Source organism: Nipponia nippon, unplaced genomic scaffold, assembly GCF_047370975.1.
Source record: "Nipponia nippon isolate SJK-2023a ecotype South Korea unplaced genomic scaffold, ASM4737097v1 scaffold_18, whole genome shotgun sequence".
In the NCBI taxonomy this organism is placed as follows: Eukaryota; Metazoa; Chordata; class Aves; order Pelecaniformes; family Threskiornithidae; genus Nipponia; species Nipponia nippon.
In genome coordinates, this window is record NW_028262334.1 from 4004250 (window position 1) to 4027841 (window position 23592).

The following is a 23592-nucleotide window of genomic DNA, read 5'->3' on the forward strand; positions in this document are numbered from 1 at the left end:
GCTGATTCACAGCTGAGCCAGTCGCATGGAACCCAAATGCCACTTCTGCTTTCCCAGGCTGGCTTTAAAAAAAAAAAAAAAAAAAAGTTGAAAGAGTTGGGCATCAAGTTGCTTAAGCCACCCCAAAACCTTCTGCGATGCAACTATTAGATGTGGATCTGTCTGGGCTGGAAACTACAGGTCTAGTCTGTAGACCTAAGGTTTAGGAGTCTGATGATCTGAGTTTTAAAGACAAGGGATTCCCCTCTGCCAGGTCTGGCTCACGTACAGCTTTCCACTGTGGTCTCAAAGCAGCCACCACACATCTGCGTCCTCGTGCACAGCACAGAGGAAACATTCCTGCCACGCAAGGGTATTACAGCATTTGCTTAGCTTTGCCAGGCGCTTTCAGAGTTGGAAGCACCACGTACAAACAGCCAACCCGATCCAACTATCCAGGACGAGCTACAATTCGGTATCTGTAACACACGTACGGAGATGCAGTTGTCTTACGTACTCACTAGATGCCATTTCTTGGTGTCACCCAAATACGACCGCAATGTACTACAAAGCTGAACCTTAGTTTTCTTTTATTGACCATCGCTCTTGTTCCCAATATTAATACAGTCAAGACCAGATCATAAATAAAATGAGCTCTGCAGGCTTACAACAAAATTAACAATGAAAATCATTACTGCTTTTAAAATTACATCTTGAAATCAACTAAAGAAAAATATTTGAAGATTTGATAGATATAAACTTGTGTCAAGAATTTGTGTGCGCTTTGGGACAGAATTAACCCACTATATTCTTAAGGAATCCTTTAAGTAAAAATGTTTTTCATAAAGGGAAATTTAAAGTGCTTCTTCCCCTACTGTTATACACAACGCGATGATTTAAAGCCCAAAGGATTTTCTCTCTAAATCACCTATTCAAATCTGTATGATGGAAATATATTCAAATACAACATTTTAATCTTGCTTTGCATTTGAACTTTTTAACACTTTTCCAGGAAATCAAGCGTCTCATCAGTCCTTTTAGCCGTTCTACCATACTGATCTGCAAGTAAACAAGAATCCTCACATCACCTTTCTTTTTTAAAAGGATTAATTATATCTACATACTTTTTTTAACGCAATATACATCTAGTCTGATTGAGTTTCTTTTTAATTGTTATACAATAATTTGCTCCTCATCAAATGCATCAGCATTTGTCAATATCCATTCTACATTCGTTTTCACAAGCTAGACAAGTTCCTATAGATGCTGGGTATGCTAGACAATATCCTCCAACATCCACCATAACCTACGCTTCAGTAAATAATTTTTTTGAAATGGAGTCAGCCCAGAGCCCTGCTCCGTTTCACTGGTTTTGCAGAGCAGAGCGCAGTTCTCAGAATTAGCAGGGGCCTGGACCCACAGTTTCAGAAAGCGTTTCGGTGTGCGGCTGACCCACTGTGGGGGCAATCTTGAAAGCCTCACTGGGTAGCTCTGCAAACCTGGAAGACCAGACACAAAACCTCCTCAATTTAAGAAAATCAGTCTTCCTACCTGCTGTATTCTTTTTTGTTTCAGGGTTGAGTTTTTTTCCTTTTTTGTCATCCTTCCCCAATCCACAAAACTTATTTTCAGTGACAGCAAGTCTGAAGCAATTATTCCAAAGAGAAAGACAGAGTTCTCTACACACTTGCTAACAGTACTGAAATCAAAAGTGATTAAAAGCAAAAACATTTCTGAACAACAGAAACTGAAAGTGTTGCCTTTGGGAAAACGTAAACACCAGCATTTTCTCTACAGTAAACACTGAAAGTAACAGATAATTAATGTAGTCTAGGACATTATGACATATTTACAAAACTTGTTTTCTGGAATACTCATACACAATTCACCTTGACTGTATTCCCAAGTCATCATTTTCTAAAGTCACTGCAGTTTGCAGAGGCCTCACTGATGCTATTCTTAATTTACTTATTTTTAGGTGTGAGAACAGATTACCAATGCAAAATTTAAACTTAAAAATTGTCAGTTTTAAGCCTCTTTTAGACTGATAATAGTTAACCCTGTCTGCATTTCAGAAACATTTTGCGATAAGTGGTAATCAAACACAGAGTCAAAACTCCTTCTGTTTTAAAATTATACTACTGAAGTGCAAGAGACTTCAGCATTATTAAACAAGGGACATATTTGTCCAAAGCAAACCACCAGGAAAAAGCAACCCAACAAAAACACTGTGAGATGTGAGTTAATGGAAGCGTTGCCAAAAGGCTAGAAGAACATTTTTATCATGGGTGATTTGCTAAGATGAATGTTACAAACTTCCTCCCTTCCTCGAAAGGCTTTCAGGGAAGCATCTCTCCAAGGAAGTCTCTGGGCATTGGAGGGACTTGGAACCAAACCCATGCAAAGACCACATTTGGCTTTGGAGCAGCACCACAGTTCATCAGGGGAGGCACATGAAAGCAGACCACAGCTATTAGTAGACAGATTCACATGCAAATACATTTTGCAAGGAGGATGAGGTGCCACACTGCAGGTGGCAAGCGGCTCATTTTTAGCACAAACGTTGAAAACACTACATTACACTAACAGAACTAGCATTTACCTTTCCATGGAGGGCAATTAATTATAAGATGCTTTCTGCTGGCTTCTGAAGGCTCCTCTGCTTAACTGATATATTGCGCTCCACTTTTCAGTCCTTCCTCCTAAGAGGTACCATTGCTGCCACCACTAAAACACTTCAGATTGGTGGGACAGGCAGAGCTCCCACCTCGCCGTTACCTGAACAAACGCACTTGGTGACAACCACAGACCAGAACACACTGGCCTCACGCCCGAGATCAGAGTCCTGGTGAGCAAGGGCAAAGGCAACAGAAAGCAAGACTCGCATGCTGTTTCTGCAAAGTCAGAGACACTGACAGCACTGTCTTGCAGGGATAAATGAACGAGCAAAATTGTTCCTAGCAAACACCACAGCTGCTTTAACTCAGCCTACTGCTTTCGCACAATCTGCATTAATAAATACTAAGCCCTAACAAGTGTCAGCTGTGGTCAAACACTGCATGCCCGTGGTTTGGAAGCATCAGTTTCAGACCACGGAGAGTCAGAAGAGTCCTTTATCCTCCGAGAAGGTGTTTTCTGTTCTCATATCAATCAGTCACCCTAAAATAATAAGGGTATATATAAGTGAGCAACTAAAAAGCAACAGACCAGAGGCAAATAAATTCAAAATCCTGAAGAACTCTGTAATCAGAGGAACAGGCTGCAGGATGTGCCAGGAAATTAATCAACAAGCAAAATAAATGCAGCAGTTAACTAGAAAACACGAGCAGCTCAGAAAGGCACCTAGACCATTTTCCCCTGCCTGATGCTTGTAGCATCTGGACCCTCCAAAGTGCCTCTGGGGTTACGTTCCATATGGAGCACAGGGTCCTGGCCTCGCTGTACGCAGCCAGACCCAAGGGGAAGGGAGAGAAAGCAAAGAGCAAAATGTTTCCAGAAAGCTGCCTGAGCTCTGGACCTTGCTGTAGCTATAACGAGCTTTTCATTTGCAAAGCCCTCTCCCTCCTTTGTTAAAAGTCATTATTCCCTTATATGAAATGGGAGACTGGGGTGTGAATTGTTACACCCATTGCTCTGATTAGGCTGCAAGAAAAATACACTAAAAAAAACCCCAAACAAACCCTACACTCTATATGCACCCTTACAAGATTTTTATGAACCTCACATCAGCCTATGCCAAGTGGGAAGAGTTCCCATTTAACACATCGACAGGGGCAAGCTGTTCCCCATGCCCTCCAGGACACCTCATCTTCCCGGACAGAGGATGATCTCCTGCCTCCATGGTGGGATCCCAGGAACTGCAAACAGCAGCATCTGCTCCAGGCTGGTGTGGTATTGTTTTGAGTTGGGCACTTACAGATTCAGATCTTAAAAAACAGCTTTTATAAGCATCTATTTAGAGTCAAGTTTCAAACTCCCCTCTGAGAGAAGTATAACCTATGAGATTTTTTCCCAGGAACACAAAAGTGGAGGTAGGAGGGGGGAGAAAAAAAAAAAAAAAAAAAGACAAAGCTTTTTGGTGGGTTCAGCACCTGTGTATGCTAAAGGCACTTCATGTTTTATGCATGAGAATGCTATCACCCCTGTGAAGATTTCTAGGTGAATCACTCAGACAGGGTCTCTACAGCCTGCTTTCAGGAGGACCTTCTTTTCAAAAACTTATTTTAATTCAACCATTTGATTTATATTACTTTCCAGTCACTTCTAGCTAGGTATATTTCAAGCAGAGAACTCTACATCAGCTTCTGCCTTGCCCCTTCCCATATAAATGTGGCAATTAGCACAGAAAAATTAGTCAGTTATGTAGTATTTCACCTTAAATAAAGCAGCTCAAGAAATAATACACCGTTTAATCAGTACTTGACAGCCAGGGAAGAAACACGGTGTCTCAGTAACATGCTTAAAGAGGGTCTGAAATCCATTCGTAGACCGTGATGGAAGCCTGTCCTTGTCAAGGAAACCCACAATCCATAATAATCCTCAGTATTGTGCTTTTATCCTCCGTTTTATCAGAGCTCATCTGCTGATCAATGAGGAGTCCCATGGAATAGCACTTTGAATTTCAATGTCAACACAGCAGTACTGTGGTAATGATTGAAAATATTTACATATTGCCTCATTGATCGTGGGGTGTTCTCTGCCAACCATCTGGCTACTGGGCACTATTTTTTTTTTTAATTTTGTTTTTAGGGCTTTATATAGTTGTAAAGCAGGTTATTTGAACATCTTTACAGCTAACACCCAGCATTCCACCTGAATCAGGTTCTCCTGTTATTTTTAACTGAGAACATTAGCAATAGCATTCATCAATTTCATCCCATCTCAGGGAGGGGAAAAAAAATAATTTTCTTAACAAGGACAAAAACAAAAAAAAAAAATGAGAAACACCTGCTCTGAGCTTACCAGAACAATGTGCCAATTCAGCTACAAGGTCTCATTTTTAATGTGACTCAAGGGTGTCACCATTTTGACAACAGATGAGTCAAATGGAAATATGTCACTCACTCTGCACTCATTGCCATCCTCGAGATAAACAAACCCTGTAAGGGCTGTTTTTTCCACCTCCAGATGGAATACCTTACGATAACTGCAATGCTAAGCCCCTGGGCTCTGTGGTGTGTGCCTGTGTTTATACTGCCTTTAGTAGCTGCTCAACTTATCCAAGCCAGGCGGTTCAGGCCAGCTGCTGCCATACAGACTGCAAGGATAAAGCTTAAACAAGCACCAATTAGTCTCCCTTGCCTTCCCCCGGCTGAGTCTGTGCACCCAGAGAGGCACCCAGAGACGCACCCAGCTCACCCCGGTTGGCACCTGCAGTGCTTCCACCTGCGGCAGGCTGGGTATGCCTCACCTGGCTGCAGCCTCTGATGCTCAGCAGCTCCAGAGATATCCACCTGGGCTGCATAAAGCAAGAAACTGAGGTGAGAAAGAGGGGTTTAACCTCAAGAAAACCCAAACAAAAGCAAAAAGCACTTCTCTGCAAGGTGCTCTGAGCACCAACCTGTTACACTCCCCCAGCACAGCACAAGCAGTTTTAGTTAACTCTTGCCTGGATTAGTTAACCTGATCCCAGGTTTCTACATAAAACTAAATTTTTAAAAAGCTTTGAAAAGCTTATCTGCATATATTCTTCTAGAAAGTTGAACAGCAAGTTAAATAAAATATGCAGGAAAGACTGACATCTACAAGATCTACAAGTTTGCTGCAAGAGACCTCTGCAGAATACTTGACGGGAATATCAAAAAGGTGGTTCTCGAACAGTTGTCAAACTGGGTTTTTTTGGTGGCTCCGAACGTGTTCATAATCAGAAGCTGACTCTCCTAGCTACTGGTGGCCATAAACTTGCTTTAAGAAGAAGGGGAGGTCTAAAAGTCAAATCAGACTCTTGCCTTTAAGCCAGGAATAAAAAAAGTCTCTCAACACAGTTTAGCTGAGGATTTTTGGTAATGATGTTTAAGATAAAAACATTCTTACCTCTTTTTTCAGTTCTACTTTGATAACAAGGAATAAAACGCAAGTTCTGTCAGCAAAATGACTCACAGACAACATAAGGGGGGAGGAGTGCTCTAGTGTATCTACCTTTGATAATACAGCTGCTCCATCAGACAGTGAAATCTCCCTCTATGTCAAGCTCCCTTTTCTGCTGGGGCAGTTGTATGGAGGACAGAAGCAGGACGGAAGGCAGCTCTTTCCCCTACATGCTCTCCACCTAAACAGCCCAGATGTTTTTGCAGACATGATGCAGTAGATCTGGCTCTTGACCTAATGAGGTCCACTGAAGGCCCGGCACAGAAGGAAAAGCACCTATGAAATGCAGGGAGCAGTTTTCCTTACAGCTTTGCTCAAATAATTATTGCTGTTAGAAATCAGTTTGTAAGACTGTATAACTCCGAAAAGTTTTACTCTCCCGAGCCTTTCCCTCTCACACCCTGACACGGTGATGCTACATTTTCAATTCCACTATTTCTCTGAGCAGAGCATCAAGAGGAGATACCAGAGCGCACACCCTCAGCAAGGCAAGTCAAACCATCTCCTGGTCTTCCAAACAAAATGACAGATTAAAACTGGGAAGCCAGAGCAACATACAGAAGCTGCACTAAAAAGGTTAATCCTTCAAGTAGGCTTGCCCAAATATGCTCTTCCCTCTCACAGAGGTAGCGTGTTAGATAAATGTGCCTTTTTGAAAAGCCTATTTATAGGCATTAAATGTAAGCAAAAGACAACATTAAAAATTATTCCATAGTCCCAGAACGGACAAAGGACACATGGTGTCCATGCTAAACACATTTTTGAGGATATTTGCTGGAAGACATTTACCATCTGTTGAAGTTAAAAGTTGGAACAGTATTTTACAATCCAGATACAGGTTAGACAAATAATGGGTCCCAAGAGTCTGGATAAATGATGCTTAAAAACAAGGGAGAGAGGAAAACCAAAACAAGCTATCTGTTCTTTTCCTTCTCCATCAGTTTGCTTTGGTGGATCAGAAGCCTAAAAGCACCATGCTAGCCCTGCCCCAAAAATAACAGCCCACCTGGAAACAAGGTCCCTTACAAGATGAGCCACCTCACCAGCACAGCCCAGGAAGGTTGAGTGTCGGACTGGAAAACAGAGCAAAACCAGAAGCAGAAAACTCGGGGATTTTTACTGTCTCTTCTACCGAGTTGTAACCTGCAACATTTCAGATGTCTGCTACTGGTTTACCCTTGTTTAAAAGAGAAGCGATCCTCCACCTTTGCTTGTGAAGAGCACTGAAAGCCAGCCACGGAGAGCACTACTGCGGAGATGAGGATGGCAGAGAAAAAGCAAGCGAGAGGCCTTCCTCCCCCTTCTGTTCTTTTTCACAAAACATCTCCGAGCTATTTACATACTCGTATCCTGAACTCCCCCTCCGGTTTCACAGTTTGCAGTTAACTCTGCGTTCTGCTGGAGATAACACGTGTTTAGCTTTCAGCATGTTTAGGCTAGAACACCCTCCGAATGTAACGCCAGGTCACCAAGCCCACGGAGGGAAGCATTTCCAGCTGCAGAGACTGGCTAGAAGATAATAGACAGGAGTGTGAGGCTCCATTTCTCCACCACCCTGAAAAAAATCAACCTACTCCTTGAAGGAGACAACTAAACAGCTTGGCAACGCCTACAACTGGTGCTCAACCTCAGATCCAGTAAAAAGATGTAAATATTTAGATTTCAATTTCATCTGATATGATAAATATAAAATGTCTATTTCCTTCTTTTAAAAAAAAAAAAGTAGCATTAAAATAGGTAAGCCACCCACATAGAGAAAATGCTTCTGCAGTGTTTCTACCTTTAGGAGGTTATTTAAGTTATGGTATTGATCTTGAAACAAATTACAATCACAAGGGAAGTTACTCCCATTGAATTGTCTTCTGACATACATAAAACATAACTACACCGCATGTCTATATATAAATACATACATAAAATTGTTTTGCTGTTCATTCCAAACATCTAGTGGCTGACGGCAGCACATTATTTTTTACCTCTTCAGACATGCCCGCGGCCCTTCAGGGTTCCCTGTGAAGTGATAACTCTGACTCCAACCCAAATCATCTGAAAAAAGCCTCAGAGCAATCCACTAAGTCCCGCACCCGACTCCTGACGAGTAACCCATACAAGACACAGCAGAAGCTGAACCGCAGTTCACCAGGGCTGTACTATAAAAACCTGAAATCCTTCCGTAACCTTTTAAAGCACATAATGGAATTAAGGCCCCACTACACATCCAGACTTAAGTCATGCAAATATCAAACTTCTTTGGAGCTGGAGATAACACGGCCTCGCCCCTAAAGTACCAAGATATGCAAAAGTGCTCAACTTGCTGATACGATTGCATGCTCCGGCTTAGTCATTGTGCTGTTAAAGAGAAACGCCTTCTCAGGTCATTGCTCTGTGGGTTAAGTCAGCTAATATGCTCGAATTAGTGTCCCGAAGCTGAGCCTCCGTTATGTAAGTGCCAGCAATCCAAACAAATCAGAGTTAACTTCCCTATCCATTACAAGAACCGCCGCCACGATGACGGATCGCAAAACTTTCGGCTGTTCATTCACTATTATCTTTCCCAAGTCCTCCTAGTTACGCTGCAACGGTCAGATGCGCCTTTCCAGCTAGTAGCAAACTACCTCTTGTTTCATTACTGGATTGCCTGGAGCTCTGCTGCCCCAGCCCCAACCAGACTATAGGAATTGTTGAAGGAAAAAAAAATAAAATTAAACAAAACCCAGTAGAAATCCCTGTATCTGGTCTCTGACAGGAGACTGAGCTGTTTAAAGGAACAGCTTCATTTAAAGGATGAATGGCGAATTATTTTCCCTCGTTGTGTCGAGGGAGTCCCTCCAACCTAAGCTCAACTGCTTTCCTGCAGAGGAGGGTTTTAAGGTTCCCGATTACAACGTCACAGCGCTCACCAATCTCAGCTGTCCAAACACGACCAAGTCGAGACTGTAAAAGCTGAGCGCAGTCCTCGCTATCCAAGATACTCGGTGCTCAGGGTGGGGTTTTTTGGTGGGAAAAAAAGCTTGAAGTCCACGAGGATGCAGATTTCTGGATGCTGAAGCTCTTCAAATCTGTCTGGGCAAGATTTTCTCTGGAGGCTGTTTAAAAGCCAAAAGAAAATTCTGATTTGGAGTCCTCAAGCACCAGCTCGGTAAGGAGAAGCCGAAGATCAGCCTCTGCTGTGAAGGATTGTTGGAAGACCCAGCCGCTGCTCAGGGTGCCCACACTCCTACCCGGACGGCTGGATTCTGCCCAGCACACTTCTTAATCAGCGGAGGTGTTTGCTTTCCGTTCCTGCCCTCCGTGGCATTGCGGCTGCGGAGTCAGAGTGCTGGCATGTGCCCTCCCGCCAGGCAGCGGCCAGGAGCAATGACCCCGGTACCTTCGCTCCTGAACTCGAGAGCACCCTGCCAGGGCTGGCGGCTTCGATGCAGCTTTCCACACCATTCATTGACCTGGGCTGCGTTAACCACCAAGCCCAAGATAATTGTACCCTTGTTACCACCCCTTGCATATGGAAGCCCACATGCAGGAGACGCTGTTTTCCCTCTCAATAAGGCACTACATTTCTCCTCCTGGATGGTCTGTCATTGCAAAGCCAGCACCTCCTTGCTGGGACCTCCTCAGACATGCCCAAGCTCTCCAGCGCAGGTTTTAGCCCTACGCTCATGAGATTTCTTCCTGCTCTTTCAAGGCAAATCATGCAGCTCCCTGCACCCATGTACACTCAATAACTATTTATCTCCATTTTCCTAAGCAACTTATTTCATCTCCCCTCTGAAGCTTGACCCCATGTCAAACACACTTGGGCAGTGTTGCAGGGCAGTGGGAAGCAGCTCTGTCTCCAGATGCTCTCAGGAGGTCCCCTGGTTCCCCACAGCCACCCATCAACAAGAAAGATACTTTTTTTTTCCCCAACTGGTTTCTAAGTTGCCCAGTGGAATTTACTAAAGCATTTTGCTATGAACTTCTAGGGATTTTTTTTTTTAATTAAACGCACACCATTGAAACAGTCACACAGGCGAAACCCCTTCCCTGTGGAAAATGCACAAGCACGACTTCAGGAGCTCTGCGTATTGACTTGGCACTGTGCTGATTAAAACTTCGTGAAGTGATAGGATCTGAGTTCACTCAATGCTAAATTGTTTTGCTCTTCTTAGATTAAGAACATCTAAATATCATTTATTACTTTGTTCACGTAAAATTTCGTAGGACTCTTGGCACGGACACCATGATTAGAGAAGCCACATTCCCTTTCAGTTCGTGGGTGAGTTCAGACAGACTCCTCTGCCCCAGTACAATGTTGTGGCATTTGGATTTCCTCCAACACCCAGGAAACAAGGTTAAAAATAAAGTGTTTTATTTATTCCCTCCCCCCACATTAATTAATTACTCCATTTCCATTCACACTGGATACTACAGAACATTTTTGTTTATAAGATGCTTTCAGGCTCAAAATTAAATTTAGGCATATCTTACTAATTCGGGGAGATAAACAGAAATATTAATTGCATCATACTCTATGTCAGCCAGCTTTAAAATTAAATTAGAAGGCATCTTCACCATTTAGAAAAATTGGCTATTAAGAAAACCATGGGTTTTAGATGTTGCTTTTTCCTTCTGAGAAAATAAAAACAAAGAGAAGACAGACATTGATGTCTGTTCCCCCCCTCTCCTTGAAATGAGGCATGTCTCCCAAATAAGAGGAAGCCTAAAAGAAAAACATATTGTGAAAAAAACCCGTTTCTCAATCGGTCGTGCTGGTCCTAGAACAGGACATTACCGTCAATATGCATGATTGGCACGAGTCAAACTGCACTCAGGAGGAAGCATCAGCTTTCACTTGCCATTTTCTGCAGCCTTCCAGTCAGGCTGCCAAGGCAGCAACTGACCGACAAGGTTTTCACTTGAATGTAGGCGGCAGATTAATGCTGGTTTGGACTGATTGGAGGAACCTTCTTCAAATTAGCTTGCTTGAAGGATGTGCTGCTTCTCTATTTGGCCAACTCACAGAAGCAGTAACAAATTGTGAATAAAAAGAGACTATTTATTTAAATTCAAACCCCCCCCAGCACCACTGTCAGTTGCAAGTTTTGAGAATTTCTATTTAAAAAAGAAAAAAAAAATTCAGGACAAGGTCTTTCCAAACTGGTTGCTGTCAACTAAAATGAGAAGTTAGATAAAACTCCCACATGCCAGATGGTAAATCACAATAAATGCTCGGGCTGTTAGATGCACAACAAGCGACAAACGCATTGAAATACACCATCAGAAGCAAACCAAAATAGAAAGGATATTTTAATAAGTTATCATTTTGGGGAAAGATCCTTGTTAAGGTCATTAGAATCATACAGAAGTCATACGTTGAGGGCTTCTTACTTTCCTCACCACCTCACGTAAGCATGAGGAACAAGTAACGATTTTAGCAGAGTTATGTCAGGTTAAAGGCTACTGTCAGCAAGAGTTCACCATTTAGACATCACTTACGACCCTTTCTGCCAAGTTACTTAAAAAAAAATATTGTTAAAGGATACCAGGGAATTGTTTACTCAAACCATTACTGTTTCCTGAACACAGATGCAAGAAAAAGTTATATTAAGAAGATAAACAGCTGCTACTGTATGCTGTTTAAATGGTAACAAAAGCATCTAAGGGCCATAAAGGGAATAGTAAGGGAATTAAAAAGCATTTTTATGCACGAAGACGGCTAACATCCGTACATTCATTAAAGTGGTATCAACCATGCTTTTAATTAAAAGTTAGTGATGGAAACTTAAATATGATTAATGAAACCTAGCAGCCTACCAGAAGTCTGCTCTATCAAAAGCAAGCAGCACAACAAGCTGCATTTCCAGCCCTTGCTTGCTCGTTTCTCCTTACCTCTCAGAGATGCTGCCACAATCCAAATACATTGCAAGGACCACGGAGCAGCATTCCTGTGAAAAACAGCAAGCCAGGACAAGCCTGCAACCGTGCTTTCATGCTTGGCCATTCTTTATTTTGTATATCCCGAGGAGGCGTTTCAACTACAGAGCAGCCCAGGGCCAAGACGACGAGCGGGTTACCTGTCAGAATAACCAGCGATGCAGCGATCTATTGACCATCACAGGCATGAGGTCTGCCAAAGGCCGGAAAAAAGGCTGCCCTACAAACAGCAGTCTCCTACTCAACAGTGGAAAAAAATCACTCAGAAGCCCGTGCCGAACTCTGTAATACAGTCAGTCTTCTTGTGTTACTCGGGAGCACAACGCAGTCATGGCAAAAATAAACTACGCGATAAAAATACAGCACGAGGAAGAAGATGTGGGCACAGAGGGGAATTAGTATGCAATAGGTGGAGAAGGAGTCCTACAGGCCATAGATATTTCGACATGCAATCAAACCACCTCCTATTTAAGTCCTGATGTCCGCAAAGACTAATCTCTTACCATTGTCCTGCTGAACCGCTGTCGTGTACAGAGCTGAGTATATGCAGATTATGTCTTCAAAGACTGAAGATGTTTTTTGGCACCGTATTACCCGCTTAGCTGCTTCCAGATGCACAGAGCACACAGAAGATGGAAGCTCTCACTTTAGAGCAGGTGCTAACACAGGAAGAAACTTTTTTTTTTTCCCCTTAAATACACAATTTAAATAAACTTTGCTTCAGTCATGGCATCTTAACATAAAACGTGACAGGACTGAATTGTGGGGCTGACTGAACAGGGCACTGCTCCGAGGGGTTCCCTGTTCCGGGCTCTGCTAATGGCGCTCCGGCCCCAGGCCGAGCACCTCCGTGCACTCCGGGAAGAGGTGAGGGAAGTGGTTTAGCCCTCCTGCAGCTGGACAGACGGATAAAGTTGTTCACGCTATAGCCCGCTGCCGCAGGGCAGCAGCATACCCCAGAACGGAGCCCAGCGCCCTTAGGGAGCACCAGGCAGGGCCCCGTCCGTCAAGGGATGGGGAGGCCAGGGGAGGGGACCGCCCGGCCCAGCAGAGAGGCTGCCCTCTTGCAGCCCATCGTCCAGCTAAAGAGCGGGCGCTCTGCTCTTTCCAAAGGGGAAAAATCTCCCCCTCCTGCCCTCCCGAGGGGACGCACCGCCTCAGGAGCGGGGCCCGTTTCCAGTCAGCCGCTCCCTGGCCGCAGCGGGGTCTCCAGCCCCGAAACCCCACCAGGTTCCTCCTCAGCTGCCGTCAGTCAAAGGCCGCGGCGGGTCTCAGCCTTCTTCTCCCGCCACAGGCGGGGAGGCCGCCCCCGGGCAGCGCTTTCGCCCCCTCCTCACGGCCAGGCCTCGCAGGCCACCGCCTTCCCCACCGCAGGACGAGCCTCCAACCCGGAGCCTCCGCCAAAGCTGAACTGGTTGCAATTCCAGCCCGAAAGAGGCGGTAACCGAGGAAGGAGGACGAGGAGGGCAGCGGCCGGGACGACGGCGCTCCCGCGGGCAGGGTCCCCTCCGGCCTCACACGTCTGGCGCTTGAGGGCTGCCGGCAGCGTCCCCCGGCATCCGGCAGGGCTTCCTGCGCGTCCAGCCGCGACCTCCCGCCACCGCTCCCTCTGCCGTTACGAAACGCCCGGTGCGGGGGCTGCCCGGCCCCGGCTGTCAAAGGCCGAACCGCCACCGGGGGCGGAGGAGAGGGGTGCTCGCTGCCGCCAGCGCGGCGAGAGAGGGGCATAACGGGGAGCCGGGGGGGGGGGGGGGTAACGCAACCGCACCTCAGCGCACCGGCGGGCTGCGTGAGAGCGCGGCTCCCAGTCCTTCGTGATTTTGCGTGCGGTAATCGGGAGCCGAGGCAGCGTGCCGCTATGGCTGCGGCGCCCGCAGACCCCGTCTCCGCCGCTCATTTACTCCTCTATTCGGGAAACTTTTACCGCCGACGCATCCCGCCGGCCGCGGGCGGGGAGGAGACAGCCCGACCCCGCTCAGGCCGCGGGAGCGCCCGGAGGCACCGGCCGGGCACCCGCCGGCGCCGCGGCCCGCAGGGGACGTTCCCTCCTCCTCCGCCCGCCGAGGCCGCGTGGAGGGGCCCGCCGCGCCGCCCCGGCCCCTCGGGAGAGGCTGAAGCCGCCCCGCGGGCCCGGCCTTGCCCCCTCGCCCTCCCCTCGGGCCCGCCGCCGTTCCCGCCCCCGCCGAGGCGCGGCCGGGCCGGCCGGGGGGGCCGCCAGGTGCCGGGGCCCGCCCCGCCGCCCCCCGCGCGTCCCCTCACCACGCACCGGCTGCTCCCGGCGCGGCGGCCGCGGCTCCCGCTGCTGCTCCTGCTACCGGTGCCGCCGCGGCTCGGCGGCTGCCGCTGTCCTACGAGTCGCTGCCTGCCGACATGCCCGCTCTCCGCTAGCATAATCCCCGGCGAGGGCGGGCCGGGCGCAGGCAGCTCCTCGCCCGCCGAGCTCTGCCGCGGCGCGGGGACGGCGGAGGCGGGGGGAGGCGAGGCGGAGGCGGGCGGGCCGCCGCCGCAGCTCCGCGCTGCGGGGGGGGAAGCGGGGAAGGCGAGGAGCCCCGGCGGCGGCGCTGCCCCTGCCCTGCCGCGGCGGCCGCCGGCCGGACAGCTTTATTCCCCCGCCGGAGCCGTGCCCACCGCCGCGGGGAGCCGCCACTTCCTTCCCCGCGCTGCCGGGCCGGCGCTCCCGCACGGCGGGCGGGCGGGCCGGGGGTGCCGCCTGCCGGCTACGGCGGGGAGCGCCGCCGGGGCCCGCGGCCGCCCCGCTCCGCCGGGCCGGGGGCGAAGCGGCGGGGCCCCCGCAGCGCCGCCAGCAGCGGGCCGGGCGCCTCTCCCCGGCCACGGCCCCGGGGGGTCGGGCCGGCCGCGGGCGCTCTCACCGCCGGCCCTGCGCCGGGCTCCCGCTCCTGCGTGGGGCCTTCGCCGGGTGCCCGCAGGTCGGGGAACGAACGGCTGCGGAGCCCGACTTGCACGGGGATGGGCGAAGCGGCCGCCCGGCCTCTGCTCTAACCCTGGCAGCCGGCTTTTTGCAGAGTGGAGCAGCGCTGGTTCCTCCTGTAACTTTGCTCTCTGCAAAGACTGGCGAAAAAATCACTAAAGGTTTAGCAATCATTTTATTCAGAAACAGAGCAACAAAACTCGCTGTACCGTTTTATACGTGTCAATTTGCCGCGTTTTGGGTTTTTTTTTTTTTTTGTTTGGTTTTTTTTAAGGCTGCATCACTTCACCGCTTCTGTTCCACCCTGCGAACGCAAAGCACTGCCCTCGTTGAGTCCCGCATCCCTCCGACCCCCCAGCTGCGGGAGGGCGGCACAGCTGATGCCTCAGGCTCTTTGTCCTCACCCTCAGGGGCTCCCCTGCACCTCACCGGGACCCGCTCCCGCTCCTTCTGGGGTCCCGGCTCCTCCGTGCCGCCCCCACAAAGCCAGGGCCAGACGCGGTCTGGTTTGTGAACACCACCGGCATTGCCACAGTAACTGCTGCGCCGCCTCACAGCTCTTTTTAGAGACAAAGTTCCCAGGGGAAAGCAGACTGAACCACTGATAGCTTCAGGTGTAAAGAAACACCTTTTCTTTTTTTTTTTTTTTTTAATTTGCTTTGCAGAGATGTGGAAAAACAGAAATTTTATTTTCCAAAGGCTAAATTTCAGAGCTGAAGGAGTTGTAATGTTTATTATCATAAAAACCCTACGCATGGGAGCGTCTTGCAAGGGCAGCCTGAGACAGAACAAAGCCTGGGGCTCCCAGCAAAACCCAGGAGGTCTGGAAAGGGGATAAATGCCTCGGTAGCCGAGCGGTATCAGGTGGAAGAACACAAGAGAAAGATGACTAAAGTCCTCCTCAGAAGAAGCTTCTGCTCTTCTGGAAGTCCTCATATGGAACAAGGCAATTTGCTCGCATTCAGGGGAAGAATTTTAAAATTTAAATTAAAAAAACAAACAAACAAACAAAAAACAAACCACAAAAAACAGTGTCCAGCAAAGCGCACAGCAAGTGGAGTCACGTTTTCCACAGTAAACGCGCGCTTCGCGTGCCCCAGTTTTTGATGCTTCGGGTCTGATTCTCAGAAGCACTGAGCGTTCAGGCCTCCCACTGATTTAATCTGGAACTGCAGCATCTCAGCCCCTCTGAAGAACCAGGCCGAAGGCACCGTGCTGAACGGGTCACCCGAAGCCAGACGGTTATTTGGAAAGGTTGTCCTAGAAGTTTACTGAGAGCAACACTTACATTCCCCCCCTCCTTCCTTCAATGCTATAATAGAACAGAAATAGCCTAAAGAGCTCCAACAGATGGAGGAGGACTTTTGATTAAAAAATAAATTCTGACTCACAATTCAGTTTTCTGGATGTAATTAAAAAAAGAGCACCTGGATAGGAATAGCACTGGAAAGAATGGAGTGGAGATAAAGGGAGGCTATAAGGCAAGGCAGCGAAACAGCTGAACTGATTTACCGACTTGCCTGTAATGTCTGTCAGGAAAATTCTGTCGGGTTGTGCTGTCGTGCTGATGAAAGAAAACAAGACTGGTAGTGGACGCAGGAAATTTTCCTGTGATGGATTCCTTGGAAAAATGCTGCTGACTGAGTGCTACTTTTGAAAGACACTTCAAATTGTACCTGTTAATAACTTAAAACGGTGGGGAGAATTCTTCAGCTAAATAGTAGAGCTGCACAAGGAAGTCAAGATTCTTTTTCCTCCCTCAACCCCTTCTGAGTAAAAATGACAAGTAAGGATACGGAATACCATCAAACCTGTACATCTGTTCATGTACCTGGAAGTATATTTGAGCGCGTTATCTCCAAGCATCCAGGCCGAATTTCTACATTTTAGAGTAAAGGGGAAAATGCGTAATTAACATCCTTGACTCCTCCCCAACTCTGGTCTTATGAAAAGAACGCGCAGGCAGAAGTGGCTGCAAAAAATACAATTTTTTTTTTTAAAAAGCCTGTGCATGGGTAGGACGGTTCTCCATCAAAGATCTTAAAACACAGCACTCTAATTTTAGAATCAGACCTTCACAAGCTTCCTTTATGACAGCTATTCTGGCCTTATAATCACATCACTGGTGGCTAAACATCTTGGACAAGGACAGAATTTGAAACACACAATGCGATTAAAACCTACATTATCGCTGCTGTAATATCCCAGAACCTATTATTGTTCTTGGGCAGGAGGAAAGAATCTAATTAAACATTTATTTAATATTAAAACACAAACTAAAATATCAGTGTTGGACAGTAATTCAGCAATATGCCAACTAGTAAATATGTATTTTTCACCAAGAAAAATGCATGTATGTTCACAAATACAGCTTGGATTTGATCTGCAAATGTACGCGATCAGAACACTGGCACGGCGCAAAACCCAGTCTGGCATATTACACCAGTAACTTCGGTTACGTAGTTCCAGTCCTGGAGTGTCAGCTGGAGTCCAGTTGCTCACTGGGAGACAGAACGGCTGCTGTCAGTCTCATGAATCCCGGTACTCGCGGTATCAAACACTACTCACTGCTGCTGTTGGGAGACATCAAATAATTTAGAGCAATATTTTCCTAACACAGCCAGCGGCAACCAAACCAGCAAAACACACAGCAGTCTGCAGCCAGCCAGCCAGAATGCAAGGATTGCTCACCGTTTTGTCACAATGAAAAATATCCATGTTGCAAGGTTTAAATTAAAAGGATTTACCATATAACAGTAGTTATCTTTATCACAAGTAATTCATGTTGCTTTTTGTATTAAAGTTCAAAATTTCCTATCGGCTAATATTTACATCATACCATAAATATTTATAAAATGGTGAGGAAAACGAAGTGCAAAAGGAGAACACTATCATTTTCTGAAAACAAGCTGCCTTTTAATTTCTTATTCTTATTATAAATTGAATATCACTATTTAAAAATAATTAATATTTCTAAAAATATTACAATACAGGATAAACATTGATTTCTCAAGTGTAACAAAAATATGTTTGAAATATAGGTGGCTGTTTGAAGTACAAAATATTGCTGTTTGTAAAGGGTAACATGGTTGTAAAACTACTATTGAGGGTCTATAAAAATACAAAACAATTTGCATTTACTGAGTGCATAATTACATATTAGTGCAAAAAAAAAAAAAAAGCGTATCTGCATTCAAGAGGGAATTGTCAAAGATTTGCAGAGGTACGTAAAACATGAAATCTTTTCAGAGTCATGCGTATTGACCCCAAATCTCTATTAATCCTTTCCAAGCGATCTTCCAGGGCTTCCTAAAAGGAACAGTTAAAGAAAAGAAAAGAAAAGAAAGAAAGAAAAAAAAAAAAAAAGGATTTAATAACATACAACAAAATCCAATGACCGTTCTAAAATGAAGAAACCACTATTATTCCTATATTCAACCGGTATCCTTTTTGATGCATTACTAGCGTTCTGTTAGCACCCAAAAACTAGAGCCAGACCTACAAACTTTTCGTATTATTTTTATGTATGTGTGTGTATTTGTGGGTTGTTGCCTTTTTTAAAAACTGATTCAGGTATTTTGGTTTTTTCCATGTGACTTCGGAAACTCCATGAGAGAAACTTGACAGGAATTAGGACAGGCTGATAATTGGGGAGCCCCATTTAGGAAACAGCTGGCCACTGTGGTGAGGGGCAGCATTGATTTACTGGAATGCACTTTTACTTTCAAATGGATAAATTGATAACGAGCCCTGGGATTACAACTTAGGAAATGCTGAAGTCGTAGGCTTCACAGAGACCTCTAAAACACAACTTTGAGACACCTGTTTTTATTAAAAGTCTGAAGGCGGCACCCTCCTGTATTCCACCGACACTACTTAATTTCGCCTTCTTATTTTCCTCTTTATACTTTCAAGTAGACAAAACCCAACCAAACAAGCAAAAACTAAAACTTTGCACTTTCTTCTACAGCACAACATCCTCTCTACAGCTTCAGGGATCTATTTCATAGTCACTGCATTTTCTTAACGTATTGCCTTTAGCTGCCTCTCAGTGTTACCGCAAGAACGGACTGTTCCTGCAGTAATTTGGAAAAATGAATCCCATGTACAAAAAATAGAAGATACAAACAGTCTTATGCAGAATATACACTATGTAGTATGTATGTATATATAAGTATACACACAGTTTTTCTTTAGGTGCATATATATACACACACTCACACAAAAGAAAGTTGTCAGTTTGTGGCAGTGGGGGCGGAAATCAAATATTTGCAGGGCTAATTATTCTTTTCTGAATCGCTTGCATACAAATTATTCAGACTCACACCTTTCACATAGCGAGTCAGAGTGTGTTTATAATTAACTTGCAGCAACTTCCCAATTATCTTCTAATGCAGTAAAGTCTAGAGAATAGAGAACATCTTTCACACAGATTCAAAATTCAGCCACATTCAGGAACAATTCTCAGTGGTATGGAAAAATTCCCCTAGTAACCACGCTTCCTATATAGCGGAACTTTCATCTACACTATATATTCTCAGATTGTGGAAGAGCAACTTAAGAGAACAGTCATATGTAGAAGCTTTTTCACCTGATTTAATCTTGCTTGCAAGGTCATTCTTCCACCAGAACAAGGTATTCGACTCAATGCAGCCTCAATCTAGTAACAGAAAATACTTCAGCTGTAAATTATAGTTTGAAGAGCCAATATAAGCCTAACTCATCTTACAAAAAGAGAGGTGAAGTGTATAGATTACAGATACACGTCCAGTCCTGTTCTTAAACACTAACTTACGTTACCGTAATACTGTGCCGTACAAAACCGATAGAAAAGAGGGAGACTCCCTTTTTACAAGGAGTCCCATGGTGAGGACAAGGGGTAATGGGTACAGGTTACTCCCAGGGAGATTCCGATGGGACACAAGAGGTAGATTTTTCACAATGAGAACAGTCAGTCATTGGAATAATCTCCCCAGGGAAGTGGTTGGCTCCGCTACGCTGAACACGTTGAAGACTCAGCTGGACAGGGTGCTGGGCCATCTCATCTAGATTGTGCTAGAAAGGTTGGACCAGATGATTCTCGGGGTCCCTTCCAACCTGGTATTCTGTGATCCTACAAAAAGCGATCATTCATAAGCAGACCCTCTCAAGGATCATTTTGAATAGAGCACTCGTACTTGCCAGAACAACCTTCCTTGTTTGAAAGGCTGATTCAGAGCATTGTCCATTAAGGAAGAGAGCAAATTCACTCCAACCCTTCCACCCACGCTGTGTTTAATGACGCTAGGGACAGAAAAGGACGGGAGCATGGGAAGTAGAGCAGGGAATGATAATGGCACGTTCCTAGGGTAACACTAGAAATTGTGCATGAATTTCAGCCATGCATTGCCCAGGTATATGGCTACATCCCTCACCTCTCATACAACAATTACGTTTTGTCACAGCTTTAAAATAAAAATAATCTTTGCCTGTTGCTTTTCTTGAGTCAGCTCATCAAAAAGCCTCTCTGTTTCAGCCAGAGTCTTAATCCTTGCCGCGTACTTGAAGTCTCCCTCACAAGGTGATAGCACTGGCTCATATTTTTGTGCTACGCTCCTCTCGTCCCAAGCTGTCGCTCTCTTCATTCCAGTATTGACGGATTCAGCACAAGAGCTGTGTCTGACACCTGAATGCTGCCTTCCTATCAACAAAATAGGGGTCTTTTTATTTGTTTTGTAATTGTCTGTGAAATTATTACATAGGACAGAAAGAGAAACTAATAACAAGAAAAGCAGTGTCATCTTGGAGGTCTGTAAACTGAGGATAGTGACCAGCAAAGCCTCATTAGCTTGCCTTAAGCAAACTTCCCAGAAGAATGCAAAACACTTGTATGGGTCATCTTTCAAGTGATCTTTATAATACAGCGTATTTTTTGGTTAGCAAACAGATTACTGTACTGTGCTAATTAGGAATTACTTTTACTGGTACAACATGTCTAAATATCACCAAGTAGACTAGTTGTCATGAACACACTAGTCTAAATAAACGCGTTAATAAAAACAAAAGCAGAACATTGTGACAAGGATTACCAAAGTGAGAAAAGATTTGGTTCAATCAATCATTTAAAAAATCTGACACAACTGGCTTTATCATAGTTACTCTTTGCTATCTGTAATGCAATGTTTAGCAATAGAATTTTATTAGTGTGACTGAGTACGTACATCTTAATATAGACCCTACTAAGATATGCATTGTATAACAGAGTTAAGCATAGGAAAACATATTGCCCTTCTTTATCAATTTAATTATTTTTGTTGTTCCATTGTGTTTGTGCACACACACATATACATAAAAATAAAATACTGCATGAATGTTATTTCTCTGTCTACAGGAATAAGACAAGATTTAGAGGATTTTTAAAAAGCTGGACTTCATAGAGTGAAGTGTCAGCTTTCTATTTAAACAGCTGTTACCAATGTGGAAGAAATTATGGTAAAAAAAAATAAAGAACAGTTTCCCCCCCCCGGACAGGTTACCTTCTACATCATCTAGTGAGAGAAACTGGAGCCTTTTTCTTGGATTACTGTGCTGTAAAGTAGATGTAGGACCAGTTTCCATGTCATCCAGAAGTATATCAAATCTACAGAGCAGGAAGCACAAAATTACTTGCTAGAAATCACGTATCAAGCAATACAATATTTTCTACCTTTTCACCTTTTGGTTAAATAAACAAATTCTTTTATAAAACAATTTCTATCCCACAGGTATTGCAAGTCTTCTGATTACTGCGCGTAGTACCATACCCCAACATATTCCTATTTGCACACACCAAAATACCTCATTCGTGTGACTTTCTTTCAGAAGCAGGCCAGGCTGTCACTCCCAAACACACTGCGCTCCCCTGTTGTCATCCTCAAGAACCATCAGAGTGGTGCTAGACCTTCCTTCTTCCTCATGCACGTGTCCTACACTTTAATCTCGCAGCTAATATGTTCTCAAACGCTACAAGCCTTGCCAAGCAAAGATCTCTATAGGAACCGTAGTATCTAGTACAGTTAGCAGAAAGTTAAGTCTATGTATTTTTTAACATGCTTGCAGGAGCCATGACAGGTAGGTATATACTACTTTCAACTTTTATTTTTGTCTCCTGATAAGTGGCACGTAGATCTGGACTTACTCCACAGAACAATTCTTCTATAACTTCTTTGTCACTGACTAATGTTGTGTCAATAGTAAACCCAACATCTCATCTTGGTGAATGCTAAAGACGGGAAATCATTCTGGACTTTTCTTGCCAGATTTTAAAAGGCAAAACTTAGCTTTATATTCAGAAATCTTCACACGACGCATTTTCTAGGACTTTTAACGAACAAGAAACAGCAGCATTAGGCCTGCATAAACATACTGCTGCTATAGTCGTGATCAGAACACGGTTGCATTCGCAAGACTCATACCTTGTCACTGTGTTTTCATTTTTGCTAAGCAAATGGCTAAATCCAGGAGAGAGGTTTTCTTTTGGAGATCGTTTTGGGCTGTATGTCACAGACACTGGTGCCAACATTATCTCTCTTCTTGCTGCAAAAGACAAAGAATGTTTAACCACCTAAAACTTCTCCCACTGCAATATCTCCCACTCATGTGATCAGATGATTACATCTTAAAAGAATGCTTTTCAAAGCTGTCTACATGTTTGTTTAAATTAGATGAAAAGTGCATCGCAACCTAGAAAAATGAAAATAAACTGAGAACTTCCGCATTTTCTATGATTATAGAAAAGCTTTTTTTCCAGACTATCTGTTAGAATAAAGCAGAAAACCTATCTTTGTTTTTCTTTCTTCTAGAGCCGCCTTTCATTATTTGCTTCTACTTTTTGAGTAACACAAACCAAACTTCAGAATAGCACTTACTTGGAGTATTGGATTTCCTGTTTGAAGGAGGAAGGGACGATGACCTCTGGCCAGAAGGGGAGCTGTACCGTTTCGGTCTGTACTGGTCTTTACCTTTCTCTGGGGATCGGTTAGCAACTAAAGACGTTTCAACAAACCCAACAGTTTGACGTCGATTTGATGTTTCTAATTAAAAGGAAAAAGTTATTATATTAATCAATCTTTTTCAAGACAAGAACTCACACATATTCTCCTGTACTCAGCTTTTTCTGTACAAGACTGCACTTGGTCTGCCTCACGTCAACATATTTGTGCTGTTTTGGCTCAAGTCTCGCTTCCTGCTCATCATATTCATGAAACGGATAGTTTAACTCATGAAAAATGATCCTTTACAGCGCATGGGGGAGAAACGATGCCAAATAACACTGATTTAGTAAAGAGACAGTGGAAAGCAGAACAAAAGCATCTTTTGGGAAAGAGGGCTGGAGTACCTGCCTGAACCAAGAATGTAAACGTTTAAGACGGACTCAGTGTTTTCCAATCACAAGGCTTCCTAAAGCAATGTTGTTAGAACAGCTTAGCGCAGTCCTACAGTACACATGCCAGCTTTCTTAATAACATTCTGATACACCACCATGAGAACAAAACGCAAATGGATGTACAGCCAGCCAGAGCTTTGTTAGGACTCCATTAACTGTTTATAAATACTGAGATATTCTTAGAAAAAGGACATTAACTACTCCCTAGCTTGAGACCTAACAGCAACCTTTGCATTCCCTCTATTTTAAACAAGTCACTTCGCTATATATAATTTTGAAT

At 44.9% G+C, this 23592-nt stretch overlaps 2 protein-coding genes across 18 annotated transcripts in view; both read right to left on the minus strand.

The window, feature by feature from the left end:
- The window catches only part of PITPNM2 (phosphatidylinositol transfer protein membrane associated 2), a 142164-nt gene extending 127594 nt beyond the window's left edge, over positions 1-14570 (minus strand). For 8 of the 11 annotated variants that reach the window (XM_087754946.1, XM_087754945.1, XM_087754950.1 and 5 more), the window contains exon 1: positions 14246-14570. The gene's annotated coding sequence lies outside the window, so the exon portion shown is untranslated. Of the gene's footprint in view, positions 1-1530; positions 1665-2581; positions 2880-4941; positions 4961-14245 lie in introns of those variants that run through there. The other 3 variants (XM_087754943.1, XM_087754941.1, XM_087754940.1) reach the window with 3 other exon arrangements.
- Positions 14571-15237: 667 nt separating this feature from the next.
- Positions 15238-23592, minus strand: part of MPHOSPH9 (M-phase phosphoprotein 9) — a 34070-nt gene continuing 25715 nt past the window's right edge. For 6 of the 7 annotated variants that reach the window (XM_087754734.1, XM_087754735.1, XM_087754731.1 and 3 more), the window contains 6 exons: positions 22795-22959; positions 22342-22462; positions 21424-21527; positions 20377-20588; positions 19500-19568; positions 15238-18217 (listed from right to left, as the gene is read on the minus strand). In XM_087754734.1, coding sequence (XP_087610860.1) covers positions 18116-18217; positions 19500-19568; positions 20377-20588; positions 21424-21527; positions 22342-22462; positions 22795-22959 — 773 coding nt within the window. In that variant the 3' untranslated portion in view covers positions 15238-18115. The remainder of the gene's footprint in view (positions 18218-19499; positions 19569-20376; positions 20589-21423; positions 21528-22341; positions 22463-22794; positions 22960-23592) is intronic. The other variant, XM_087754736.1, reaches the window with a different exon arrangement.